General features: G+C 38.9%; 3 protein-coding genes across 3 annotated transcripts; 2 read left to right on the forward strand and 1 right to left on the reverse strand.

The window, feature by feature from the left end:
• The first annotated feature begins 785 nt into the window (after positions 1 to 785).
• LOC147848382 (uncharacterized) lies at positions 786 to 6,531 on the forward strand. Its single transcript, XM_087338439.1, has 3 exons — positions 786 to 810; positions 2,000 to 2,055; positions 2,145 to 6,531. The coding sequence occupies exons 1-3, from the start codon at positions 786 to 788 to the stop codon at positions 6,180 to 6,182; spliced, it is 4,119 nt and encodes a 1,372-aa protein (XP_087194565.1). The 3' UTR covers positions 6,183 to 6,531.
• A 905-nt stretch (positions 6,532 to 7,436) lies between these two features.
• On the reverse strand, positions 7,437 to 11,005 carry LOC147848383 (pentatricopeptide repeat-containing protein At2g03380, mitochondrial-like). The gene is made up of 2 exons (XM_087338441.1): positions 10,922 to 11,005; positions 7,437 to 10,700 (listed from the first exon to the last, which is right to left on the reverse strand). Exon 2 carries the CDS (start codon positions 10,239 to 10,241, stop codon positions 7,605 to 7,607), a length of 2,637 nt encoding a protein of 878 aa, XP_087194567.1. The 5' UTR covers positions 10,242 to 10,700; positions 10,922 to 11,005; the 3' UTR covers positions 7,437 to 7,604.
• A 4,032-nt stretch (positions 11,006 to 15,037) lies between these two features.
• On the forward strand, positions 15,038 to 17,371 carry LOC147848384 (uncharacterized). Its single transcript, XM_087338440.1, has 2 exons — positions 15,038 to 15,911; positions 16,959 to 17,371. The coding sequence occupies exon 1, from the start codon at positions 15,322 to 15,324 to the stop codon at positions 15,877 to 15,879; it is 558 nt and encodes a 185-aa protein (XP_087194566.1). The 5' UTR covers positions 15,038 to 15,321; the 3' UTR covers positions 15,880 to 15,911; positions 16,959 to 17,371.
• The last annotated feature ends 2,202 nt before the right edge of the window (positions 17,372 to 19,573 follow it).

A 19,573-nucleotide genomic window follows, 5' to 3' on the forward strand; every position in this document is an offset into this window, starting at 1 on the left:
TCAAACTCTCGAAACTTCACATGAAAAATTAGCTCTAAAGTCTTATGATTAATCTCACTAGTTCTTAGGGCATTACTTTAGGCACATGATATTCGATATGCCATTTCACGTGCAACTAAAACTGTACAGTTTCATTAAACATTCGAAAAAATGAATGAGTACGTAATGGGACAAGCTTTTTATCACCACATAAACTAGTTTTTTTTATTTGTATTACAAGAAGCATGTTCTCCTGGAAGAGTTTGGTCGTTTCCATGACAATACATGCAAGCATGTTTCAACATAAGTTTTATATGTTCAAATGATATAATTTGTTAGGTTCCTTGTGAGGACAAAATTAGCATTCAATCGTCACAATATGAAAAGGTTTTGATTATTTATTTGGTTATACCAAATATTCTCTTTTGCATTGTTTGGCAAACACAAAATAGAGATTTGTATGGGGACATTTGATTATGTGGGCCTTGAGTTAACATAAACTATTACGCACATCTCCTAAAACCCTTGCAAATTTTGATATGGTTCAAACGACACAAAAGCATAGAGTTGTATTTTTTTAAGGTGTATTCTCCTTCTTAAGAATCCATAGTGAAATTCGATACAATTCAAGCAATCTAAAGGTGACGGTGCATTTAAACTAGAATTTGAGTTGGATTTCAATCTCTATCACATACACTTGATCAAGTTTATTTGTGTAAGCATTAGTTTTAATATTGGGTTTCATTTTTCCCATGTTTCTTAAATTGTTTCATCTCATATTAGCTAGATAGAGGTGAGTATGTACAATGTTTAAAACCTATTGTGGCCTAAGTGTCTACTCCTCTCCAAGGGCTCCTAGCCCCAAGATACAATTATATTGGTTATCGGTGTATATATTTACGTATGCACTTTGGGGCATGATCTTAAACACGAACCAACCAAAAAATGGATGGAAAATTGGCTACTTGTTCTTGACATGTATTACTTGGGTGAAGATATTATGTGGCATTTATAGCTAAATCACATAATATTACTGTTTGTCTTTGTTATTATGCATGTATGAGAACTCCTAGGAATTCCAATGAATGGGGAATGAATTCACATATCCATTCTTGAAAGAAAGGCCATTGGCTATTGAGCTTTCACCCAAAAACAATCTCACACATTGAAGCAGGTTGGCAACGATCGAGAGTAAAGACCAAGGCGACTCAAAGGGCACGAGAGGCCACGTTGGGTATGGGCATCGCACAACTGTGGGTTTCAGAGGGAGGAGGTGACCTAATACCTTGATCAGAGGCCACGATGGTTTGTCACATCACAATGATAACGCGGGTGGGTCGACGATCAGCACGAGTCAGGAAATGGTGTTTGTGGTAACATCTCTAGGAGTAGTTACTGTGGGGTTGGTTGAGCATGTAGCAGGGCAGCAGAAGAGCAAGGAATCGGGCAGTCGGAAGGGCCATCCCGCACCCCCCCCCCCCTTGCTTGTATGCTCCTCGGGAACCCCCAGGATTTGTTTGTTTTCCCATATCATTCATTATCTCAAGGAGACAACAATACATGTATGTACTAACTCTCCCCTAATTTAAAACTAGGATTTTGGAGGAAACATTTAGCCAAACTCTTCCAACTATAGAGAAGAAAAGAGAGAAGAGAGAAGAGAGAGAGGAGAGGAGAGGAGATTGCGTGTACTTCAATCAGTCAATCCAATAGTCCTTTTTCTGCTTTTTTGTTTTTTGTTTTTGTTTTGTTTTCTCTTTTTGCTTTTTACTCCACTCTCTCTCTATCTCTAGAGACAGACACACTCTCGTTCTCTGCCTCACACGAGCCAATTTGGCCATAAAAACAGAAACAAAACAGAGCTCTCCATAGCTCTCTCTCTCTCTCTCTCTTTCTCTCTACTCTGTTTCCTTTCATCACTATCATCTTCATCAAAACAGAACAAAAAAAAACAAAACAAGAGCCTTCCATATCCAGGCATATCCATTCCAGTCTCTGTGTTTTCTCACCACTGCCATAGCCCTACTTCTCCTCCTCCTCCTCCTCCATTCTTCATACAAACCTAAGAATGCAAAAGTACACAGAGCTTTCCATAGCTCTCTCTCTCTCTCCTCTGTTTTTTTCTCTCATATAGCCTCAAAGAACAGATCAAGATAAACACACAGCTTTCCATATCCCATTTCTTCGTCTGTTCTCTTTTTCAACCAACATCTTCTTCTTCTTCTTCTCCTGTCTACATTCTTCATTCTCTAACTGCATTTTCCTCTTATCAGATGATAATGCATTCTCTGACAAGAAGGTTATTAACCTCCCCTGTTCTTCTTCTTCTTCTTCTTCTTCTATACTTCCATATGTTAATATGGACCACTACTGCAACCCTAACCACGCCGATTAGTACTAATCCGGACATATCCTCTCTGCTAAGCTTCAGAAATAACCTAAAAGACCCCTCTAACTCTCTCCTGAATTGGTCCATATCGGACCCTTCTTCTCCTTGCTCATGGACAGGTGTGAGCTGTGATGAACAGAACAGAGTCATCTCCCTCTCTCTTCCTTCTCTGTCGCTACAAGGAAACCTCTCTTTGGACCATCTCTGCGATTTGAAGTATTTGCAACACCTTGACCTTCATGACAACCTCCTATATGGCTCTCTTCCACCGCAGATGGCTTCCTCCTTACCAAACCTGCAGGCACTCGATCTTAGCCTTAACCTCATCTCTGGCCCAATCCCACCTTCAAGCTTTAATGGAAAGCTTCAGAAATCTCTCTCTTCCATCTCATTGAGTGGCAATTCTCTCTCCGGACCTCTCCCCACTGAATTGTGGGAAATTAGCAGCCTAATAGTCATGGATTTCTCTAGTAATAAGCTCTCTGGAGACCTTTCTCCGGAGGTAGGGAATCTCACAAGCTTAGAATACCTCGATCTCAACAACAATCAGTTCACAGGGCCAGTTCCAAGTGAGTTAGGGAACCTAAAGTCTCTCACTGACCTCTCACTGGGACAAAACTCATTCAGTGGTTCTTTGCCCAGAGAGATAGGGGGGCTAACTAACTTAACTAACTTGTACATGGCCTCATGTCAGCTGACAGGGCAATTGCCAGCTGAGATCGGAGGATTGCGCTCATTGGTGAAGATCGATTTCACACACAACTACCTCTCGGGGCCCATCCCGGGATCGATCGGCCAGTTAAAGAACCTCGCGTCATTGATAATGCCCTACAATCTCTTCAACGGCTCGGTACCGGCAGACCTCGGACAATGTGATGGCTTACGGATCGTGGAGCTCTCATTCAACAAGCTGACTGGAAAGCTACCCGATGAACTCTCCCGGTTGCGTTTCGTTGCCTCGCTGTCTCTGGAAGGTAACCAACTCAGTGGACCCATCCCTGGCTGGTTAGGGGGCTGGCAGCTCCTCAGCTCTCTGTTGCTGGCGACCAATCATTTTGAAGGGAATATCCCGACCGAGTTAGGTAATTGCTCATCTCTAGTTACCTTGAGCTTAAATGGTAACCACCTCTCAGGTCCGTTGCCGACTCAGCTTTGCAATGCACCTCTCCTCTCACAACTGTTTCTCAACCGGAACTTCTTCAATGGAACCATCGATACCACGTTCCAGAATTGCTCTTCTTTAACCGATATTGAACTAAATGGGAATCAACTAACCGGATGGTTACCTGGGTATCTCTCCAAGTTAGAGATGTTAGTTGCCCTGAGCATTGATGGGAACAACTTCTCGGGCCCAATTCCTGATGAGATATGGGAATCTAAATCTCTAATGGAGATCTCGGCCCGGAGTAATCTCCTGACAGGGTCATTATCAGGTAATGTTGGCAAGCTATCTATCTTAAGCCAACTATGTTTAGATAATAACCATCTAGAAGGGGTGCTTCCTGTGGAGCTAGGGTTGCTAGAGAATCTCACAACTCTCACTTTAAGTTCGAACCACTTCAATGGGAGAATACCGCCTGAGCTTGGAAACTGCTCTCAGCTTGCTACACTCGACTTAGGTAACAATATGTTGTCGGGAGAAATACCAGGCATATTCGGGAAACTCCCTGTGCTTGATTGTCTGGTCTTGTCACATAATCAACTCTCAGGAAGAATACCTGAGAAAGTTTGCTCCGTTTCAAAGGAATTCAACATGCCCGATTCCATGTTCACTCAGCATTTTGGTGTCTTGGATTTGTCTTTCAACCGATTGACCGGACCGATTCCTAATCGCATCGGGAATTGCTCGGTTCTAGTCAATCTTTTGCTTCAAGGGAATCAGTTAAGTGGGCCAATTCCAGAAGAGTTATCTCTGCTATATAACTTGACAACACTCGACCTTTCTGAGAATGCATTGACCGGATCGATCCCCCCTTCATTTGGCAAGTTGGGCAGATTGCAAGGTCTAAACATGGCCTTCAACCTATTACAAGGAACTATTCCCTTGGAACTCGGTGAAGTGACTAGCTTAGTTAAGCTCAATGTCACACATAATGAGCTCTCAGGTTCTCTTCCTGTCACACTAGGGAGGGTCACTGGGTTAACACACTTAGATGTGAGCTACAACAAGTTAGAGGGTGAAATCCCAGCTGAGTATTCGAAGATGGTCTCGATTGTGGGGTTCTATTTAGGCTCAAATAAGTTAAGAGGTGGGATTTCAGATCTTCTTACAGAGAGCATCGTATGGCATCAAGTTCAAGCTTTAGATCTAAGCGGGAACATGTTCGATGACACGATTCCAAAGAGTTTAGGGAACCTCTCTAGCCTTTCTTACCTTGATCTACACAGCAATAGGTTTTCGGGACCGATCCCGGCCGAGCTTGGAGAGCTATCTCAGTTGGCTTATCTCGATTTGTCAGAGAATCATCTATCAGGTGAAATCTCGCTGAATCTGTGTGATCTGGATGTGTTAACCTTTCTCAATTTCTCGGGGAACAAGCTAGAAGGAGAGGTGCCAGAGGAAGGAATTTGTGCTAAGTTATCTGAGGATTCTTTCCTCATGAACAAAGCTCTATGTGGCTCTATGCTTCCATCACATTGTTCATCATCATCGCCATCATCATCGCCATCATTTGGACATAGAAACCGCGTTCTACTAAGCCCAGGGGCTGTTTTAGCTATCACTGCGGGCGTTCTTGTAGCTTGCTTTTGCATCATTGCAGCCTTTTTAAGAAGGAAAATGCCCATTCAAGACAATCTCTGCGAAGACATAGAGCAGAGAAAACTGAATCATCAGATAACCTCACTTAACGATTCTCATGAGATTTTCTTCAATGAGAAGATGAGAGAGCCATTGAGCATTAACGTGGCTACTTTTGAGAGGCCATTGTTAAGGCTCACTCTTGCTGACCTTTTAAAAGCTACTAACAATTTTTGCAAGGCTAATATCATTGGAGATGGTGGCTTCGGCACTGTGTATAAAGCCGTGTTATCGGATGGAAAAGTGGTTGCAGTGAAGAAGCTAAGCCAATCCCGAACACAGGGGCATAGAGAATTCTTAGCTGAAATGGAAACCTTAGGCAAGGTGAAGCATCGGAACCTCGTTCCTTTGTTGGGTTATTGCTCATTTGGTGAAGAAAAGCTTCTAGTTTATGAATACATGGTGAATGGGAGCTTAGAGCTATGGCTCCGGAACAGGGCCGACGCACTGGAGTCCTTGAATTGGGAGAAGAGGTTCAAAATAGCAGAGGGTTCAGCCCGAGGTTTAGCATTTTTACACCACAGCCTTATCCCACACATCATACATAGAGATATGAAGACAAGCAACATACTTCTTGATGAGAATTTTGAGCCAAGGGTAGCAGATTTTGGTCTTGCAAGGCTTATTAGTGCTTGTGAGACACATGTGAGCACTGGCATAGCAGGTACATTCGGGTATATACCGCCTGAATATGGACAAAGTTGGAGGTGTAGCACTAAAGGAGACGTGTATAGTTATGGTGTTATATTGATGGAGCTTTTAACTGGAAGAGAAGCAACTGGTGTTGAGTTCAAAGATGTGGAAGGCGGTAACTTGGTAGGGTGGGTTAGAAATATGGTGAAACAGGGACAAGCTTCAGAAGCCTTAGATGCTGTTATCTCTGATGGATCATGGAAGCATACAATGGTGAAACTATTGTTACTTGCTTGTTTGTGCACTGCCGAAGATCCTTCGAAGCGTCCGACAATGCAAATGGTCGTCAAATCGATGAAGGAAATGGATAGCTCAGTTTAATTGAAAGATAAAGATAGCAATTTCTTTTGTATCACCAAATTTGAATGTCTTGCTTCTTGTGTGTCGGTGCTCCTAGTTTGATGTATTGTAAAGGGCATGCACTCATGGTTGTACAAAACAGTGTTTATGCCAACATGATCTTTGCCTATCTATCATTGTGTGGTAGTAACTATCATCTAATCACCATCCTGAGTGACCATAGATTATCATAAGGAATGTGCCTCTGAATTCTCATTTATAGTAATGATATTATTGATCCAAGTTGTCTGATCATCACTTGATTGTCCCTCCCTCGTTGGTTAGATGTCATTTTGTACAAATATCAATAGAAAGGTTCATTTTGTTTTGATCTCTGTATTTAATGTTATCCTAACATGTTTGATAACACTTCTTAATTCGATCACTAAATGATTGGTTTGAAAGATGACAAATAAACACTATTTGGATGCCAGATTTGTCTCTTCAAAATTCTTTCAAAAATAAGTCATTGGGAAGGGTATAGAAGATATATATATTTTTATCATGGTATTTTGTACTAAACAATGTTTTCTTTGAAACCATACTTTTCTTTTATAGTACATCTTTTCCTTATTACTTAGATTCTATTTGGATATCGACAAACAATTTATGATTTATGCTTTGCTGATTTCATCCGTACTTGCTGTCCCAACTGATTTCCAATTGTTGATGTGCACAAATCTAGAGGATTAACAACGGAACCTTCTCTTTTGTTCATACAAGTTTTTCGACCGTCTTCACTTATCATGATATACATAATAACCTTGGGAAGGATAGTCGTGCTGATGGGGGAGAAGAGTGCATTTGCACTGTCGTAACAGTGGATGTTTTGCAGAGTTTAGCCACTGTGTATAGCAAGAATCATGGCTTGTGCATAAAACACAATGAACATGAATGAAACATGTACATAATTCATTTATGTTACAATATACATAAATTATTAGAGCATGTAGCAATCTTGTAAATTCGAATCATGTGCTAAACATCTAGGCTATTGCGGTTTTCTTATCCACATGATTGTTAATAACCTTCGCATGGCAATGCACAGCAAAATGCCCCCGAAGAGTATGGCTCTTCATGCCCTTTTGGAATAATTATGGATGTTGTAAATCTCCTCTATATACAAAGACCCTTTTACTGGCATGTAAAGTCTAGAGATGGCCATAAACACATCCTGTAGGTTAACTTGATGTCATTATAAGCCCCCACACCTGCTCTCAAAACATTATTTGCAAACAAATAATGCAAGAGCCTTGTTCACCAAGATTGCTAAAGAAATTTCAAACCTTCTGCATGACCGGAGAACATAAGACATCATGCTGCTATTCTTCTTAGTTCATTTTGCTTCCTTTCCTCTTCTAATGTGTTCTGTGAGAATGGATGATTGCCCTGAACTTTGTGTTTTTATGCTCCAAATTTCATCATCAGTTTTTCAACTCTGGTTTCTTCCCATCGCATGCCAGCTGCAGCATATATATTACTCATGCAAAGATACGCAGTGACACATTCTGCATCCAGCTCTATTGATTTCTCAAAGGCATACTGCCCAAGTGCCACATTTACCCATTTTTGACAAGAACCTAACAGAGTTATCCATAGTGGAAGACGGTCTGAGCATTCAACTTTCTCAATCAGAATCACAGCCTTGCCAAAGTGTCCGGCGCGACTAAATAGATCAACCATACATGTGTAGTGATCATGAGTTGGTGTGAGAGAATATATAATGTTCATTGCAGTGAAGAACACTTGACCCTCATCAACAAGACCAGTATGGCTGCATGCAGTGAGCAATGCAATGAACGTGACCAAAGTCGGTACTATACCTTCTGTTATCATCTGGTCGAATATGGAAAAAACCCCTTTTACCTGACCAAGCTGGGAATATCCAGCAATCAATGCACTCCAAGCAACAACATCCCGTACATGAAGCTCATCGAACACTCTTTGTGCTTTTTCTATTGCGCCAAATTTAGCATACATATCTACTAATGCACTACCAACCATGATATCTCTTTCTAGAAAACCTTGCTTGCCCATCTCTACATGTACATCTTCTCCCTTCTCCATTGACCCCATACTGCTGCATGCTTTTAGGATACAAACAAAAGTGACCCCATCTGGTGATATACTCTCCTCCTTCATCTTAGCAAAGCACTTTAGCGACTCGGCGTCCAGTCCATGCTTGACATACCCAGAAATCAGTGCATTCCATGAGAAAATATCCCTTACCGGAATATCATCAAACACTTCGCGTGCTTTTGCAAGTGAACCACATTTGGCATGCATGTCAACTAATGCATTACAGATCATTATATGTTTTCCTAACAAACCGTGTTTCCTAACCTCAGCATGTATTTCTTCTGCCTTCTCAGAAGAGCCTAAGCTCCCGCAGGCTTTCATGATAGAAACAAAGGTGACTGCATCTGGTGTGAGGCCTTCTTCATGCATCCTTTTAAAGCAACCAAACACCTCATAATTCAGACCATGTTTGGCATAACCAGAAATCAATGCATTCCATGAGATAACATCTCGAACCAAAAGTGTATTAAATGTATTTTCTGCCTTTGCAAGTGCACCACATTTTACATACATATCCACCACTGCATTGCCAAGCACAATGTTCTTTTCTAGTAAACCTTTCCTGTCGATATCAGCATGTATTTCTTCTCCCTTATCAAGTGCTGATATGCTACTACAAGCTTTCAAGATGCAAGTAAATGTAACACCATCTGGAGAAATGCCTTCTTGTTGCATCTTGCTGAAGCAATTCAAAGCTTCATCTGCGAGGCCATATTGCACATACCCACCAATCAGTATGTTCCAAGAAATGGTATCTCGTATTGCAAGCTCATCGAACACTTCTTTTGCCTTTTGAATCAGACCACATTTGAAGTACATGTCCACCAATGCATTGCCAAGTACGGTATTCTTCTTCACTAACCCTAGCTTCCTAATCTCAGCATGTATTTCTTCTGCCTTTGCAACTGATCCTAGGCTACCACAAGCTTTCAAGATACAAGTAAAGGTGGTTGCATCTGGAGAAAAACCTTTATCTTTCATTTCTTTGAAGCAATTTAAAGCCTCAACACCCAGGCCTTGTTGGGCATATCCATCAATCAATGTCGTCCACATGACGACATCTTGTACTGGAAGTTCATCAAATACTTCTCGTGCTTTTGTTGTCATATTGCATTTTGAGTACATGTCTACCAATGCACTGCCAAGCATGATATTTTCTTTCAATAACCCTTGTTTGCTAATCTTAGCATATAGCTCTTCGCCCTTTCTTGATGCTCCTGTACTACCACAAGCCTTCAAGATACAAGTATAAGTGATAGCGTCTGGGGAAAGGCCTTCCTCTTGCATCATTTTAAAGTATCTCAGAGCTTCATTACCAAGCCCGTGTTGTGAATAACCAGCTATCAAGGCATTCCAAGAAATAATATTTTTTTCTGGAAGTTCATCAAACACTTCTAGTGCTTCGAGAATCATGCCACATTTCACATACATGTCCATCAATGCTGTACCAATCACGACATTACTCTCCAATGACCTTTCCTTGTAGAGCTCCGCATGTATCTCTTTTCCCTTCTTGATCAATCTCATGCTTCCACAAGACTTCAATATGCAAGTAAAGGTGAATGCATCTGGAGATATACATTGCTCTTGCATTTGTTTGAAACAATTTAGAGCTTCATCCACAAGTCTATACTTAGCATACCCAGTGATCAATACATTCCAAGAGACTACAGTTCGTATTGTCAGCTCATCAAAGACATTTTGAGCTTTTGCAAAGGCATTACACTTTATATACATGCCCATTAGAGCATTGGTGATGAATATATCTTTGTGATAAAGCTTTTTTTTGAGAATATCAGAATGTATCTCTACACCCTTTCGTAGATCTTTCCTTTGCCCACAAACCTTTATGGATTCCAAAATTGAAGCATGATCCTTCTCTTGCACACAAAATTTTTTGGTCTCCATACAATCATCAATCATCTTCATTTGTCCAGCATTTTTCATACATAAATTCTCCATTTTTCATTCTTTCCCTTCTCACCAATACTTGGGAAAACGGCTCCCTTGTTAACTAATAAACAACTGCTGATCTTATGAACTTGTCAGTAGCTAATATTTACAAAGGGAATACAATCCGGCACACATTTCCTACTATAATTCCGTTAACAATATTGTGGTATTTCCCATTATCCTGGGCTTTTTCACAGATGAAACGGAGAATTGTTCAAACTGGTGAAACAATTATCCATGTTTCTCGTTCTTTACTTTCTAAATCTATAATCTAACCCTCATTTTTCTTCAGGCAAACATTGATTGCATTGAAATTCTCCATTTTTCTCATTTTTAAACTTCTCAGTTTATCATGTATTCCTTTTCCCGGAAATGGTTTTTACACACAACTCCATTCTTCCCCCCCTCACCCACTCTTTCTTTACCTTCTCATCTGGTCATCTGAATCCCCATTTCTTATCTGGATTCCTACACAAAAAATTCGCCATTTGATTAAATATAAATGATTAAAATTCACCACTTGGATCATACATAAATCCAACCATTTGGATTAAACATAAATCCTCCATTTTTTCTTTCCCTTCCCATTGGGATCTAGAGACGATAACAGAAATGGGGTCTTCCAATATGTCGATCATCAATATAATACCTCCATTCATTTGAAATTGCTAATGAGACAAATTCCTTACGTTCTCCATCTCGATTAACCCACGATTTGAAGTTCATCCTCTGCTGTTCTTCATTTTCATCACCTCTCTCTGTCTCCCTCTGTCTCTCTCTCGAAACTCTGTAGGGGGTAAGGAAGCCCCTTTACTTTGAGGAATTTACAAATGGAGCCCTTTTAGTTTTGTTATATTACATGCCATGCCCTCCCTACCATACCTACATAGTGAGCCTTACTACGTGTGAACTCTCAAAAGAACTTCACTAGGGGGAGTGGTAAACATATACATATATATAAGGATAAAACTATTGTTATGGAGTTCAGCCAAGCAAGTTGTCTTTCGCATGCCCGATTATAGTTGCATACCAAGTATTATTGGCATCAACATGGTATGTATTGTCGTGTTGGATCTTTTCCAAATCATGCACCTTGCAATATATAGAGAGAGATTGTTATTAAATTTATTTTTTTCCATAAAAATTATGCTCCATTGGTATTAAAATTAAAAAGGTCAGAGGCTTTTCCATGTCTACAAGTTATATCATCAAAGACAGGACCAAATATAAGTGGTGGCCTTTGGCAAGATAAAGATAATTATAAACTATGAAAACAAATCTCTTGACAATAACACCTTTGCTATACCACATACAAAGGGGATATACTCGGGGACCCTATCGTCAATCTCCCCATAACCACACAAATTCCCGCAGTCGAAGAGAATACATTTCTTGTTGGTAGTCATGCTCAACCTAACTTGGTTGTCCACCCTGTTTGTTGGTAGTCCTGCTCAACATATATACCCTGTTTGTCCACAAGATATTGCTTTAGGCAAATTTTTGTATATCAAAGCCTTCTTCATCTGTTGCAGTTGAAGACACCAAACAGTCCATAATGCACATGTCATGATTGGCCGCCTTGGACAACCCCCATCTATCCTCTCCCATGACGAAACAACCATGTCCTTCATCTCCACGATCATTGAAAAGATATTTGTATTGAATCTCCATACCATCAACACTCTTGTTTATCACAACAGCCATGCGCCCGTTACACCACAATCATCTACCTAGTCATGATAGTTGGCTTCAACCCCCCCACCATCTTCACTCATCCTTATCAGAGAAGAATTTCTTCATTCAGTCCACATCAGTCATCTCGCCGATTTACATCTTGCCAATGCCAATGTCCACGAAAATCCTATGTTAATAACAAAAAATTAGTCCAAAAGTTTCCTCACCCACTCCTGATAGTCATATGGGGAGGTCGAAGCCAACTATCATGAGTGAGTGAGGAAGCTTTTACACTAATTTTTTGTTGTTAATACAGGATTTGCGGGGACATTGGCAAGATGCTAATCAGCGAGATGGCTGATGTGGACTGAATGAAGAAATTTTTCTGTGATAAGGATGAGTGAAGATGGTGGGAGATTGTTATTAAATTTCTTGTGGTCTAGAAACGTTGAGGGTCATGCTCGGTCCAAAAGTAAAATGTGATGTAATTAGCTTACCTCATTCCAAAGGAGGAGGTTTAGGTATTATTGATCCAGTAGATTAGACCTGAGTGGCGTTAGCAAAATTGATTATTAGAGGATTTACTCCTGGTCAAGAGGTGTAAGTTGTTCTTAATGCTTAATCGTTGTTTTGAAATTATTGTTGCTTAATTGTTGTTCTTTAATGCTCTCCTTGGTTAGGTGCACTTTGTTCAAAGGATATAAGTTGGATATTTAGGGAAAATTTAAGAATATCATCATCTCATTTGTGGGAGGGCAAATTTATTCGACCTAATTTTTTTGCATGGAAGCAAGTCTTACCTAGATTGTTCCGCCAATGATGAATATTTAAGACAATGGCTATTATCGAACCCATATTTTACAATATTAGATGGTTTAGTGTCGAGTTCTAGATAGTGATTGGCGTAGGGCAAAATAGTAGAATGTCTTGCAAACTCAATCAAACTTGGTAGGTTTTTTATCGCGTTCCTAGGAAGAACAAAATCATGTACTAGCCAAGATTCATGGAGAACTAATAATGTATTTGAAAATTCGAAAATTCAGGAAGCTATGGATAGAGTCACCATACCATCCACTAGTTCTCACCTTGGATGGATATGTATTTTTTCAATGCTAGACGTACTCTTTGACTATAAAAGGATATTTCTAAGATAAGACCTTTCATTTTTGGATGTGGATAATGCAAGTCAATTGTCTCCGTTGCTGGAAGTGGCAATCGATTATCCTTATGTTATGGAACACAAAATAAGGGCAATAGGATACAATGATCACAATTTGTATATTGACCCACTGATAGAGAACATAAAGTCACATTTGACATCATGGGTGTTTGGCAAACAACCTTTGTTCTTATTGACATGGGACCCAACTAACTATGTATGGACATACCCATTTACTAATAATAACTTTTAGTTTTTATCAATATTGTGCAGTTAGGTAGACATATTTTGTTTGATTCACAATATGTTTTACCAACAACATTTCAATACTAGATCAACAAGGTATACTGTATTACTCCAAAGTTTCTTGCTAGGTTTTGGGTAATCTACGGGAAAGAAAACAACCATGACAAAATGCTTCACATTTAGTGGTTATTGGTACATGAAGCCTTGGTTGTTGGCACATGGTTGGACAACATGGGTGTATCCTCTAATTTTGCTCGTTGTCATTTACAAGCTGAATCACATAAACGTTTTCTATGGGATTGCCTTACGTCACAATTGGTATGGAAACATCTCTTAAGAATATTTGCCAATTACTTTCCTCCGTCATTATTCACACGGGCCATGGTGGTTTGACATCACTTGTCCTCTTTGTATTTCATTATGATGTTAGTTTATGGATCATGGTTTTAGCACTAATTTTGGAATAGTTTGTGTACTTCCCCTAGTGTCCATGTAGTTTTTAGGAAGAAGGAAGAAGATGCAACCATTATGGGAGTTATTGAGTAGTACCACTATATACCTCTCGCATTACATCAAGTTAGTGCCTCACTAGTTGAAATGGTATGTAATATATGGTTGGACACGAGCCATACTTTAAAATGACAATGGGATTGTCTTATCAGAGGTTCAGAAGCTAAAGTCGTCCAACGTCTCTAATGTCTTACTTTGTGGAAAGATACTCCAGTATTGTCCTTGAAAGATTTTTGGCATTTCCATCTCGTCATTGCATGGCAAAGTTATCCCTATCTCATAAATGTCGATAACATTCAAGCCAATATATTTGCGCCTAACTAATGGCATTCTAGCAATGAAAGGAATTTCCCGGTGTTTGCCCAATATGAGTTTGGAACACACACACTCACATCACCATACGCTTTTCATTTTCTCTTCGGGAGGTGCTGATTTGGGTCAAATGGCGAAGTGGAGGAGGAAACATGGGTGGGCAATAAGACCATTGAACAACACTATCGAAATAAGGAAGAGTAAATGCTCTCTCGAGTCTCGAGCATGCCACACTGATGGGGTATGTATGCATGGTATGGTATTGTATGACATGTATGTATGTCTGGTATGTATGCATGCATCATTGCATGTATATTATGTTATGGTATGTATGCATCTACGTATGTATGCATGTATGTATATATGGCATGGGATGTATGCATATATGAATGTATGGTATGGTATGTATGCATCTCAGTATGTATGGTATGGTATGTGTGTATGTATGCATGTATTCCTGCAGAGTTTTTCTGTTTTTTTGCTTTGGCACAGAAAGCGCACAGTTATTAGGGTTTGCATTTTCTTTCTTGTTGACCTTGCTCAACACGTTCCCGTCAATCTTTTTTCTCAAGAAAAATCACAGGTTCCGTTCCCTTACACTTCTTCTTCCTCCTGCTCCAGACCTCGCTGGACTGCAAGCTAACGTCCCATTTTTCTTCTTCTTCTCCATCGCTCGAAATTTAGGGTTCCATTTCTTCTTCTTTTCGTTCTTCTGCAAGTGCGGAGCTACGTTTTTCTGATCCGATTCGCAAGTTTCGTTTTCTGATCACGCCCAAGCGTCAAGGTATCAGCTGGCATTTTTTATTTTATTTCCTGAGCCGAGAAAATCCGATCAGATACAAGTGAAAGACAAGCCTTTCTTATCCGATCTGATCATCAAGGTAGACCAAATGCGCTCTTTTCTCCCCCCTTCAAAGCATCGAGTGATTAAATAATGCATTGTTTTTAATATTAAATCCAAACATCAGGGGGAAACTATCAGAACTTTTCTGATTCCATTGAAGCATCAAGTTTTTTCTATTCAGATCGTTCCATCAAGTCGAGGGGGAAAAAAACAAGTTTTATTTTAAATCTGAAGAGTGAACAGAAATCTAGTAAACGTCAAAGTGAGAGAAAGAAAGAAAAACCAGCGTTTTTTTGTCCAGTTTGTATCCGTGTTCTTAGCAAAAGAAAAAGAAGAAGAAAGAAATGGTGAGAAGATACACACAGGAGCACACATTCCTTCATCCATGGGAGAGAGTGACCTCTGCGTGCTGGAGAAAATACACAGATCCAGAAAACACCTCTCGCCTCTCGCACATCCTTGAGGTTGACACGTTACAGAGACGCCTCGATCCTAATGGAAAGCTCTTTACGAAACGTGCCATTACTGTCAATGCCCCGGGACCTTGGTGGTTCCAAAAGATTGTTGGAGAAACAGTTTGTCATTGCATCGAAGAGTCGAGTGTTGATGCGAGCCAGAAAGCCATGGAGATGGTTACTAGAAATGTTACTCTCAAGGACTTTGTCTCTGTCGAAGAGAAATGCTGGTATTCCCCTCATCCCGAGAATGACAACTGGACCGTGCTGAAACAAGAGACGAGTATCAGTTGCCATACTCTGTCTGGTTTGGCGTCTATGGCTGAAAAGATTGAGCAAAGATGTGTTGAGAAGTTTCAACAGAACAGTGCGAAAGGACGAGAGGTTATGGAACATGTGTGCTCTTATCTTGAAGCTGAAGCTAATGGCATTGGTGTGAAAGTCTGAGTAAAGAAACATGATGGTCTCCTGTTTGAAAGGCAAGATTATTCCATTCCATTTCTCCATCTTTATTTAATGTTTGCGTGATATTGTCTTCTTTCTGTCTGTGAGGCAATGTCCTGAGGGAGGTTCCAAGTGAAAGACAATGTGGAGGATAATGAATGGTTAAGAGTGAAAGGTTATTCCTTTCATTGTTATGTACATTTTTAATTTGCTATTTTTGTCCTCCTGATTGTGCAAATATATCATCACCATGAAGAAGGGTTTCAGTGGTCCTAGTGAAAGATAATGTCCAGAGGATCAATAATTGATATTGCCTATTAAAATTTTGAAATTACCTCAGTAATGAGTTATGAATCAACTGGATCAGTATATGCTTGAATGAGAGTGATTAAACAATCAAACACTATATGGGGTTAACAGAAGCTCGAAGCTAGGATAATGGTATTGAGAAAAATGTAGCAAAGATAAACTGTAGCACTATATTTTATCACAAACTATTGCTAAGAATTAATCTATAAGTAATGAGCTATCACCTCTGGTAAGCAAGAAAAAAGTCTTCAATCTATGCTATCCAGCTTACACATCAATAGTAAAGCCAATACTACATAGCTTTCCTATAGAAAAGCAAAGGATATTATGAAGGATAATGAATGCATCAATAGCACATTCTATTCAATGTCTTTAACAAGTTGTTGGGAAATACGTTTTTGTTTGCTTGATTCTAATAAGGTCACGATAATCATGTGTAGCGCAGATTCTATAGAACAATGAAATATTTTCTATGCGTGTTTTTTGTTAGTGCAGAAATGTTCCTCCTGAACAAATTGTCACAAGGTAGAAGTATTTTTTTCCTGTGATGATTTTGTGAAAGGAAATGTAATCAATAGCAGATCGTACGAGAAATGTAACTGCTAGATATTGTTGATACAAAATTGCTCTGACAATGTGGATGTAAAAAGTGTATTTTCATATTGGGTCCTCATAGAGATATGGATACTTGTCTTTCTGAAGCATTATTTCATCGAGTTTTTCTCCTTTCCATCAGAGTTTTCTAATTATGTAGAAATTTTTATGTGATCCAGGGAATATGGCACATTACTCATAATTAGTCATCGTGATGGGAAGCTAGCCAGGACATGAGCTTATTGGACCCATTGAATTCTTTACAATAACAGTTTTGACAAAATCAGGTCATTAATAACTTTCCAGTTTTTGACAATGTATTTTTTCTTTGTTTTCCTGAAATTCATAAAAGAGAAACAGTCTGAACATTGACCTTCCCTTATGGATTGGATAATGTTCACAATTTTTGAATAGTGTATTGATCGTGTCCAGAATCTCTGCATAAATAGAGGTTTGTGTACCTCCTTGTTCCACTGTAAAGGATCTGAAAAGTGATCTGGGTATTCATGCCTACATTACAACTTGAATGATTTTATAATGAAAGTGAATTGAGCCACATAATTGATTCATTACTGATTTATTTGTTGTTTAATCCAGTGGTATTAGTGAGTCTGATGATTTATAAACATGCACTAATTTAACTTGTAAAGGATATTACTAGAAATAAAACAAGCCTTTAATGTTCATGTTATTAATAATATCAGTATAGATGATGTTATGATAACTATCATTCCGTTCATAAGATCATGGAGATAATCTTCTCAGATATATACAAAATGTTCATAATTAGAACAAGAGCCCAATGTATCTGTTGGACATGATAATGTTTGAAGTTCTAGTTTAAGAGCAATCTATTTGCTTGTAATCCTGCTAATTAAATTTCTTCTTATGAAAATAAAAAATAAAACTTCGAATTCATCACTACAAAACGTCTTTGAAAATCGTGATTCTATTATAAAAATAAAGTTTATCATGAGAAGACATTTCATATGCAAGGTCAATAATGACATAAAGAATGCAAAACTAGCATTAGGATAGCATTGAAAGCCTTGAGTCTACATCAACTTGATTGTTGGGGTGTTTAAAACATGGGAGCATGCTTCTTTGTTTTGAATGATGATGAATATTTCATTTGTGAATTAAAATCGTTAATTCTTTTTTATTGGTTTATTAAATTGGCCATATCTTTGGATGGATGTGTCTTATCTTGAAGATTTTGCATGGTTTTACAGGAGTAATTATGTATCGGGCAAGGCATTGTGAAGATACTTGTTTGATTTGGTTGGGTGGTTTTGATCAATCTTCTGTCTATACATGGTTATTCAACCTCCGTACATTTGAGATGCACTAATAGAGAGGAATGCTTGTGTCTCAAGAATCTATTTGGGTATATCTACACAAATTTCTTTCTTTGCATATGCTTTCACTTGCACTAATGCCAACGTGATTTTCACTTCATATATATTTATAGCATATCTGACATTTTGCACAATGCCACACGATATTTTTTTTTGATACATCTAGAAGTTTCTCAAACTAAGTACATTTACCATGAACGACATTGTGTCCCTCTGCCCACAGTGATTATCATTTTGAATCACAATTCCATTGCTGAGTAAGACACACACACACACACATGTATACACATCTACACTGGCAATGGCACACCTCTCTTTACCTCCAAGGAGACACACTCATCCACATTGCCCATAAGGATATGTCAATGGTTATTCTGAAGTTCAAGTGAATAGTTATTATCTCTCGGGAATTTTGAACAAGTAGAATATATTGCTCAAACTTCAATGAAAATCATCAAGTGATGAGTTCAAAGAATCTTTGATGTACAATTAAAAAAGGGGAAACAATAGAAAACCCCTTAGCTTTACCATAATTCCCCTACATTCCCAAAACTTATGGTACTACCCCTATGTACTACATTTTGTACTATGTAAGAGTAGTTTGGTTAATGCTCTAGAAGACAAGCGTATTATGGTCATTGTGTGAGAAGCTACACGCAAATTGGTGATTTTCTCTATGAAAATAACACTACAAAACAAAAGTATTGAAATGGAAATGGGCACTTTCAAAAAGGTCATATAAATTATGGCATGTGTCTATTTTTGTATGATTCCATTTTGAATGTGGGGATACCCCAAGGTGATTTTGCGAGCAAATCAGTGAATTGAGTTGGCAAACTTTCATAAAACATTTGTATTGGGTGTTATTGTAATTTGAATTTGTCCATAAAAAGAGAATTAAAAAGCATGTCACTTTACGTTACCTTAGTCATATTCCATGAAGGATATTCTTGTTGAAAATAAGAAAATTGGAGTTTTTTGGTAATGGAGCTCGAATTATTCCACCTTTTCGCTCTCTAGGCTTGACTCTCAACCCTATGTCAAAGAACATGTGTTGTTCTCCCAATATTGCCTTATTGCTAAAAGTGTATTGATATGTGTATATTGTCATAACATGAACCTGCAAAAAGGGTGACAATGTGGTTGGAACGTGGGTCGTGGGAAAACCAAGAAAAAGTCCTTCCTCTTTGTTCACCATGATATAGTAGGGAAATGTTGTGATACAAGCCTTGCTAGGAATTGAGGCTAATGAAAGTCATATAGGATTCATGCCATTTGGGACATAGGTATATTTTATAAACGGTATTTTGGTAAGGTGGAGTGGTTCTACTCAACACCAAAGTGTTTATTCAAGCCAATGGTTAGACTTTAGAAAAATATAGGGGATCGGTATAGCTTGTATGTTTAGCCTTATGGCGGTTTTCTAATACTAATGT

Source organism: Azolla caroliniana, unplaced genomic scaffold, assembly GCF_043228905.1.
Source record: "Azolla caroliniana isolate FFs.n. ecotype wild unplaced genomic scaffold, voAzoCaro1.0.p SCAF_367, whole genome shotgun sequence".
Lineage (NCBI taxonomy): Eukaryota > Viridiplantae > Streptophyta > Polypodiopsida > Salviniales > Salviniaceae > Azolla > Azolla caroliniana.

Coding starts and splice junctions, on each gene's coding strand:
- LOC147848382 (XM_087338439.1), top strand. CDS start 786: ATGTTTAAAACCTATTGTGGCCTAA. Junction 811..1,999: donor TAAAACCTATTGTGGCCTAA/GTGTCTACTCCT, acceptor CCACTGCCATAG/CCCTACTTCTCCTCCTCCTC. Junction 2,056..2,144: donor ACAAACCTAAGAATGCAAAA/GTACACAGAGCT, acceptor ATAAACACACAG/CTTTCCATATCCCATTTCTT.
- LOC147848383 (XM_087338441.1), bottom strand. CDS start 10,241: ATGGAGAATTTATGTATGAAAAATGCTGGACAAATGAAGATGATTGAT.
- LOC147848384 (XM_087338440.1), top strand. CDS start 15,322: ATGGTGAGAAGATACACACAGGAGCACACATTCCTTCATCCATGGGAG.